The 8152-nt window shown below is 60.3% G+C and overlaps 2 protein-coding genes across 2 annotated transcripts in view; one reads left to right on the top strand and one right to left on the bottom strand.

The window, feature by feature from the left end:
• Positions 1 to 545, bottom strand: part of SHROOM4 (shroom family member 4) — an 11696-nt gene extending 11151 nt beyond the window's left edge. The window contains exon 1 of the mRNA XM_029963742.1: positions 531 to 545. Within this exon, the coding sequence (XP_029819602.1) occupies positions 531 to 545 (15 nt within the window). The remainder of the gene's footprint in view (positions 1 to 530) is intronic.
• A 2458-nt stretch (positions 546 to 3003) lies between these two features.
• On the top strand, positions 3004 to 5493 carry BMP15 (bone morphogenetic protein 15). The gene is made up of 2 exons (XM_018083216.2): positions 3004 to 3344; positions 3832 to 5493. Exons 1-2 carry the CDS (start codon positions 3029 to 3031, stop codon positions 4605 to 4607), a joined length of 1092 nt encoding a protein of 363 aa, XP_017938705.1. The 5' UTR covers positions 3004 to 3028; the 3' UTR covers positions 4608 to 5493.
• Positions 5494 to 8152: the final 2659 nt, after the last annotated feature.

The raw sequence follows: 8152 nt of genomic DNA, 5'->3' as shown, positions 1-8152 counted from the left end.
GGACGGCGGCGGCCGGCCCTGCTCGGCACGGCATTGCCATGACATGGCTTGGCTTGGTATTGCCATGGCACGGCTTGGTGTTGCCATGGTACGGCTCAGCGTAGCGCGGCACAGCTCGGCATGGCACGGCTTGGTTTAGCACAGCTCATGGCATGGCTCAGCATGCAGTGGCACAGCGCAGCACCTTGCTACTAAGCTCAGCTTGGCTTGGCACGCCACCCTTTAGCCCAGGGACCTGCAGTGAGCTGCTTGGCTCAGCTTGGCACAGCCCAGCCAGTGTAGTTCAACTCTGTCCAGCTCAGCCCAGCATAGCATGACATGGAGTGCTGGCACAGTTCAGTGCAGAACAATACAGCACAGCTCAGCTCGGTGTGGGATGACAGGGGAGTCAGCATGGCTTAGCCCACCATAGCTCAGTGCAGCTCAGCTGGGTTGGCACATTCTGGCTTGGCTCAGCTCGGCTCAGCACGGCACAACACAGGGATGAAACGGTTCAGTTTGGTACAGCACAGCATGACCAGGGGCCTCACCTGGTTTAGCTCCATTTGGCCTGACCCAGTTTTGCTCGGTTTAGTTTAGCTTGGGCTGACGTGGACAAGCCAGGCTGGCACAATTCGGCTTGGCACAGCATGGCCTGGCACAGTTCAGCTCAGAACAACCCAGTTTGGCCCAGAACAGTGTGGTGCCACCAGGGACTCGCAGGATTAGGGCCAGCTTGGCACAGCTTAGCCTGGCACGGTGGCACAGTGTGTCTGGCAGTTCAGCAGCACTCGTGGGTGCAAGGGGGTGGCAGTAAAGTGATGCAGCCCCCCCAGCTCCCCGCCCTGCAGTCACGCTGGCGCCCCGAGCTCTCCTGCCTGCGGGCCAGCACATGCTGCTGGCTCCTGTCTGGCCTGCCCATGCTGGCCCACGCCCTGTCCCTGTCCTGCCGGGCACCTCAGGGCACATGTGGCAGTGTGGCCCTGCTTCACCTTTGTCTTTTCCCTGCCAGGCCCAGGAGGGGCAGCTGTGCCAGCCTTTGGGGAAACTGAGACTGGGAAGGAGGCGGCAGTGGCAGCTGAGGGCGGTGGGAGTGGATCGGCACTGGTTCCCGGGGGAGCCCGGGAGTCCTGCCCCTCCCCTTCCCGCCCGGGGCCACGGCTCTTACTCATCTCTTTCCCAGACAGCAGAGCCGGCCTGGAAAGCTCTGCCCTGCCAGCAATGCCTGCGGCCCCCGGTTGCCTGCCACGGCCTGGGAGGGTGGGCTTGTAGTGCCAGGCTGATGGGCCACCACAGGCTGGCTCAGCCCCAGTGCAGGAACAGTCCCTCGAACTTTTCTTGGCAACTCTCATCCACCAGCGCCTGCCTTAAAATCTGTCTGCACCCTGCCCGGCCTGGCTGCAGGCAGCCCAGTGCATGTGCCCTGTTCCTGTACCAGGGTGTCCCAGGGCACAGAGTGGGGTTGTACCTGGGCTGTTTGTGGTGCTGGAGCCCACCCAGCAGTGATGCATGGCCCCTCTCATATGGCCACCCACATGACATCAGTCATGTCCACCCCTGACATGACTCTCCTGCTCTCCCCCGTGGCCTTGCCACCACCCTTACCATGCCCCTCTCTCATGGCTGGCTGATGCCATGCCTGGACTTTTCCCAGCCTCCACTGGCTCGTCTGCCCCTTGTGCCCTTTCCCAAATGAGTAACCAGGGCTGCCTGGCCAGGCGTGAGGGCTCTGTGCCCTGGCTCATCACGTGGCCCCACAGCCCATTAAGCACCACACACATCTCCCACCACAGCCCTCAGCACCGTGCTCAACTGGCACTGTGAAGGGTGGGCAGCATCTGGGGCAAGGCAGGCACCAGCACACCCCCCAGCTCCCCCCATGTCCCTATGCCTGCACCCAAACAGGGTGGTTCCCAAACAGTGTGACCATCCCCTGAACCCCTCCATCCCAGCTGGAGAGCAGCAGTGTCCTATGGGACTGGGCACAATGCCAGTTGCCCTATGGGGGCATGGGCTGCAGCTGCCCATACCCCCCTCTGTAGTGTGCCCACGGGGCCTGTCCCAGGCAAGCACCGTGTAACCACAGTCCCCAGGATGGACAGTACCTCAAATGGCCCATGCCAGCAAGATGGTGGGCATCATGCTCACAGCCCCTCAGCCTTGGGCAGGTGCTGGCAGCAAGACCTTGAAGCTGGTCGAGGAAGCCAAAGCTGTGGGCATGGTGATGGTGATGGCATGGTGATGCCTGCAATGAAGTACCGCTGGCTGACCCAGCCGTACTCAGAGCTGCTGGGCTCAAGGTTGCTCTGCCCACCTGTGTGCCTTAGTGTACATCTCCTAGCTGGGGAGAGTGAGGCACTGGGCAGCCTGGCTGTCCCGCAGGGCTGTTGGGGAGCAGACCCCCAGGTTCTGTGCCTGCTTGGGGCAGTGCAGACCAACTTGCAGCAACGGGCACAAAGGTGCCAAGCTGCTGATGGAGAGTCAGCACAGGGTGGGGGAGCTGGAAGGGCTCTCACCTCAGCAGAGCACTCTGCCAGACTCCAGCCCCCCTCCCCTGAGACCCAGGTTGCTCCTGCCTCTTTAAACCCTGATTGGGGCCATGCCTTTAAAATGAGCCCTGGGCAGGTGGACCTCCTACCCTGCAGGAGGAGGCTGGCCAGGAGCAGGTGGGCTGAGTGAGCTGGTCTTCCCACCTACCCCACTTCACCTTCCCTCCACCCCACTTCCCTACCCCAGCACTTTTACAGCCCCTGTAGCCAGGCTCTGTCCCCCTGCCTTTGCCCCTGGTCTAGGTTTTAGTCTAGAATTTGCACCCCTTTTGCATATAGAGTCGCCCCCCACCTTTCTGCTCCTGTGCCAAGCTGAAGCAGCTGGCATGGTTGTCCTGGCTTGATAGCAGCTGGCAGCACCCTTGGATCCTTTTGCTGGTGCCCACAACCAGCTCTGCCTCTCCACTGGGGAGAAGCATGACTGCAGGTTCTTCCTAATTCTGCTGCTGACCAGCCCCACCTTGCCCCACTCACCCCCCTCAAACACACACTCACCTATCATGGCATTGCTCTTCTCCACCAGCCTCCTCCTCCTTCTTGCTCTGCCCCCATCCCAGGCTGCAAACAAGTCCCCGCTGCCCCCCAGCCCCCTGCCCGCCGTCCCCACCCTGCCCCTCCTGCAGGCCCTGCAAATGCAGGCACCTGGCAGCCCAGGCTGGCGAGTGGGGCCAGCCAGTGGGCAGCCCCTGCGCTACATGCTGAACCTGTACCGCCGTGCCGCCGACCGCGAGGGCCGACCCCGCCGCGGCCGCAGCCTGGGCACCAACACCGTTCGCCTGGTCCAGGCCAGTTCCCATGGGGATCAGCCCTGGGCAGGTAAGGAGCAGGTGGGCACCAAGGATGTCATGGAGGCCTAGCAAAGCCAGCAGTGTGGGCTTGAGCCCTGAGGGGGTCTCTTTCCTGTTTCCTTCCCCCTCTCTATAGTGTCCTGGCTGGCTGGCTGGGGTTGCCCTTGCCCAGGGGGTTCCCCTTGGCAGGTGTCCCAGGCTCCTCCTGTCCCAGGGGTGAGATGGGCAAAAATATTGCTGGGCCTGTGTGCCCCTTTCCCCTTCCCATCCTGTCTGATGCTGTGCCAGGGCAGTGGTGTTGGTGCAGAGGATGGGAGTGTTCCAGACTCTCTTTGCCCTTCACGCCACCAGCAAGCCATGGCTCATGGCTGCTGTTTGCTGTGGCTTCTGCCTTGTGCTGGGGCAGCTGGCTGCCACGGGCTCCACTGTGCTGTGTGGGGCTGGGAGAAAGGGGTGCTGCTGCATGGTGACAGCTGTGCTGTGTGAAGGGGGCACTGACCGCTGCTTTCCTGCAGGTCGCTGGTATGTGCAGCCCCTCACCTACCGCCTGGAGGGCCAGCCCGAGGCCGAGCACCTCCTCAGAGCCACTGTGGTCTACCTGCCCAGTCTGTCACTGGCCCATGGTCGCCTTCTCTGTGCTCTGGAGCTGGTGGCAGCTGGTGAGGCACCTGGGGTGCTGCTCAGCCCTGCTGCCCGTCCCCGCCATGGCTGGGCCGAAGTTGACGTCACTCCTTACCTGGTCCTGGGGAACAGCAGCATGAGGAGCCTGGCACTGCGGCATGTCTGTGTGCATGCTGGCCGAGCAGGAGGCCACGATGCCCCAGTGTCCCCCAGTCGCCCTTTCCTCCTGCTCTACCTTAATGACACCCAGGCAGGGTTGGCATCTCTGGCAGCAGAGCCCCACCGGCACCGGCGTGACACAGGGACGTTGGCTCATGACCTGCCCAACTACCTGCGGGAGCAGGGAGAGGAGAAGAGTGACTGTTCCCTGCGCCCCTTCTCTGTCAGCTTTGCACAGCTGGGCTGGGACCACTGGATCATCGCTCCCCACCGCTACAACCCGCGCTACTGCAAGGGCGCCTGTCCCCACCTGCTCCGCTACGACTACCACGCGCCCAACCACGCTGTGGTGCAGAGCTTTGTTCATCAGCTGGTGGATGCCAACGTGCCCCGGCCCTCCTGTGTGCCCTACCGCTACAGCCCCATCAGTGTCCTCATGATCGAGCGCAACGGAGGCATCCTCTACAAGGAGTATGAGAACATGATCGCAGAGTCCTGCACCTGCCGGTAACTCCCACTGCCCCGGCACAGCGCCCCTGGGCTCTGCCTGCTCCTGTGCATCTGGACTTTAAGGTTTATCTTGCTCTGCCTGGGGCTCACTCTGCTCGTCTCCCCTCCCTGCGCAGTGCTGCTCTGTGGGGAGGTTTTACAATGACAGTTTTATGTAAATTGTGGGTTTTTAAAGGCAGGAGCCTGTGCTGGGGTGGTTGCCCCGTGGCATCTGTCCTTCCTGCAGCCCCCATGGCTGCTGCCTGGTTTTGGTGGGCAGGGGGGCTTGGCCTGATATTCCCAGAGATGAGCTGTGTCCCTGAACTGGAATACGAAGCTCACAGGAGGTAGCTGGGAGTCTCCTGGTGGAGCCAGGGCAGGGAGGGCGAGCAGTCCATGTGCCTCTGTGCCTGGCACCACATCGGTGCTGTCGGGATCTGATGTGACCCTGCCTGTGGAATTCCTTCCCAGCTCACGTGCACCCCATCTTGTCTGGTCTCAGCTGCAGTGGCATCTCACTGGGCTGGGAATTTGGGCTGGAGAGGGGGAGGAAGCCTTTCTCCTTCCCTGCAGTTCTGTTCTGGGGAGGGCTGTGAAACTGGAGGAACTCGAGCTGCCTTTTCTGCTCCCAGTGCTAGGGGCCAGGTAGCTGCCTGTGCTAGGCTCTGTCTCCTGCTTCCTCCAACACACTTGTCCTTCAGCTCCTTGGCTTGCCCTCTAGCAGGGCTCAGGTCTTACCCTATCCCAGGGGTCAGACTCCCATCGTGGTGTCCCTCTGCCTTCTCGCACTCCTGCTGTCCCACAGGCCTTGGGCTCTGTTGGGCTCCTGGCGTGTCCCTGTTCTCAGAAGAGTCTGTCCTGCTCTCAGCACCTCCACTGCCTGACTTTCCTCTATTTATTGCTTGACTGTGAATAAATAAATTGATGGATTTTGCTAAAGACCATCTTGGCTTGTTCTTGCATTGTCCCTTGGGTGCAGCAGGTGCCTCCTGGGACAGGCTGCCCTTGTGCTTGCACTACAGGGGGGTGGGTGCAGGGATAAATCCCAGCTGGTTCAAGCTGGAGCTGTGAGAAGTGGCTCCCCTGGAGCACAGACCTATCCCAGGGCAGAGGGGACCAGATGTGGCTGCAGGCAGCTGTCTCCATGGGGCTGGGAACAAGAGATGCCCACATCCCCCTGTATGGGGCAAGTCCTGGGGGACTTGGATGGGTGAGTGGGGGGACAATGAGCTGCATCTCCCTGGGCTGTCTGTTGCTGTGGCTAAAGCATTTGTATGCCAGGGCTATTTTGGGAAGGTGTCTGCAGGCAAACCTGCCTGTTGCTGGGTGTAATTCCCTGTGTTTGCAGTTTCCCTTCTTTGAGCAGCAAGGCATAGGTGGCAGCTGTCATTCTTGTCACCAGAGCTTGGTGGCAGTGCCACCTACCAGCTGGGTGCTGTCTCTGCATCCTCAGCTCGTGGCTCTTGCCAGGGTCTCTTGTTGCCTGGCATCCAGCCCCATCTGTTATTGCTGGCCCAAGCTCCATGGGGATGTTTCAGCAGGTTTTTTTTCCTGTGGGTGTTTGCTGTTGGGCAGGGTGCTATCAGTTCAAACCCCTCCCCTTCCCGTCAGCCTCGAAGTTTCTCTCCCACCCTGGCAGAGCAAGAAGCCACAGAGATCCACACTCCTTTCCTGCCCCTGTCCCCAGTTAGCTACATATTGGTCATGGGTGGGGAATATCTTCTGCTTTTTTGGAAGCTCACAGACCTGACCCCAGGGGGATAGATTTCCCCTTGTCAATCATTAAGTGTGTGGTGTTGAATCATTCAGGCAAAGTGAGGATGAAAGGCATGGAGCTGGGCATGATCCCAGCCCTGGACACCCTTGGATACCAGTGCCCAGTGCTGCCCCTGCCTGGGACCCATACCCTTGCCTGCTGCCAGGCCCCCTTGGACCTGCTGGGTGCATGGAGATGGATGAGCACTGGAGTTTGTCTGTCCCAGCCCTGTGCCCTCGGATGCACTGTGCCAATGGGATCTTGTGCCTGTTGGTCTGGGCCCTTTCTCCAGGTACCCCCGGGTGCCCAGAGGCTGCTCCAGCAGTGGGATCTCCTTCGTGCTGGTGGTGGGGCAGGTGCTGTCACAGGGATGGAGGAGCAGCAGTTCAGGAAAGAGCCACTGCCCCCAGCTGACCCTGGCACTGTGCCCACAACAGTGCCAGGGCTGTCAGGGCAGAGGTAGGTGGAGGGTGCAGGGACCCTGGCCTGCTATCCTCGTGCACCTTTCAGGGGGAATCTTCCTGCGGATCCCACAGCCATGTGAGCCCCTTGGACACAGCCTGGCATCCCATCAATGCCAGACCTGTGGGAAGCATCAGGAGTCCTGGCTTTGGGGACTCACCCAACCCACCCTCAGGCAGGGGTCTTGCCTGTGAAGCTGCTGCCTGCACAGGGGGCTGCAGTGGCCCCTTGCTTTCCTCCAGGCTAGCCAATATATCCCTGTCCCCTTCTTCCCTGACTACAGCTCTTTCCCCTACCCCAAACCCCACGCTGGGACTTTGCTCTGTTTCCACAGGGTACCCATTCACTATTCCTCCTGCTGCCCCTCCCAAGTGGGCACGATCACCTCACACCCCTCATCCTCTGGGCTGACACTGGACAGAGAGGGGACCTGCCCCATGTGCTCTTGCAGGGCTGGGGCAAATCTGGACCAGGTACAGCAAAGGGGCACCAGGATGGAGCTCCCCCAGCTGTGGAGAGCAGCTGCCCCCCAGGAACCCTACTGGGGGCTGTAGCTGGAGGTAAACAGTGATGCCCATGCTCCGGATGCCCTGCAGGTATGCCGCAGAGCTGCTGGCAGCCCCCAGCTGGGGTGGGGGGTAACAAGGGACCGTGCCTCCATCCGTGTGTCCATATGGTCCTGCACCAGTGCGTGTGTCCGTCTGGGTGTCTGTGCAGTTCCACACCGGTCCATGTGTCCACTCCACACTGGCACACATGTGCGTGAATCCACGTGTCCGTGTGTCTGTCCAGGTCTCCATGTGTTTGTGTATCCGCGTGTCTGTGTGTCCATATATCTGCGTGTCTGTGTATCCATGTGTCTTGCATATCTGTGTCCATCCGTGTATCTGCATATCTGTGTGTCTGCATGTCTGTCCATGTATCTATGTGTCCATCCATCTGTCCGTGTATCTGCATATCCATCTGCCGGGTGTCTGTGCATCTGTGTGTCTGTCCATGTATCTATGTGTCTATGTATCTGCATGTCCCCATGTCCGTGTGTCCCCATATCTGCATGTCCGTGTATCTGCATCCTCATGTCCATCTCTGTATCCGCATGTCCATGTGTCCATGTATCCTAGTGTCTGTGTCCATGCATCCGTGTGACTGGGCATCCATGTGTCCGCCTGTCTGTCCATGTACCTGCACATCGATGTGTCCGCGTATCCCCGTGTGTCTGTGTGTGTCTATGTGCCTGTGTGTCCGCATGCCTGTGTGTCCGCATGTCCATGTGTCCGTGTATCCATGTATCCGTGTCCGCATGTCCATGTGTCCGTGTATCCATGTATCCGTGTCCGCATGTCCATGTG

Source organism: Manacus vitellinus, unplaced genomic scaffold (genome assembly GCF_001715985.3).
Source record: "Manacus vitellinus isolate BGI_N305 unplaced genomic scaffold, ASM171598v3 scaffold_62_pilon, whole genome shotgun sequence".
NCBI lineage: Eukaryota > Metazoa > Chordata > Aves > Passeriformes > Pipridae > Manacus > Manacus vitellinus.
Note: the sequence above shows the minus strand (reverse complement) of the source record. Positions and strands in the feature narration are given on the sequence as shown.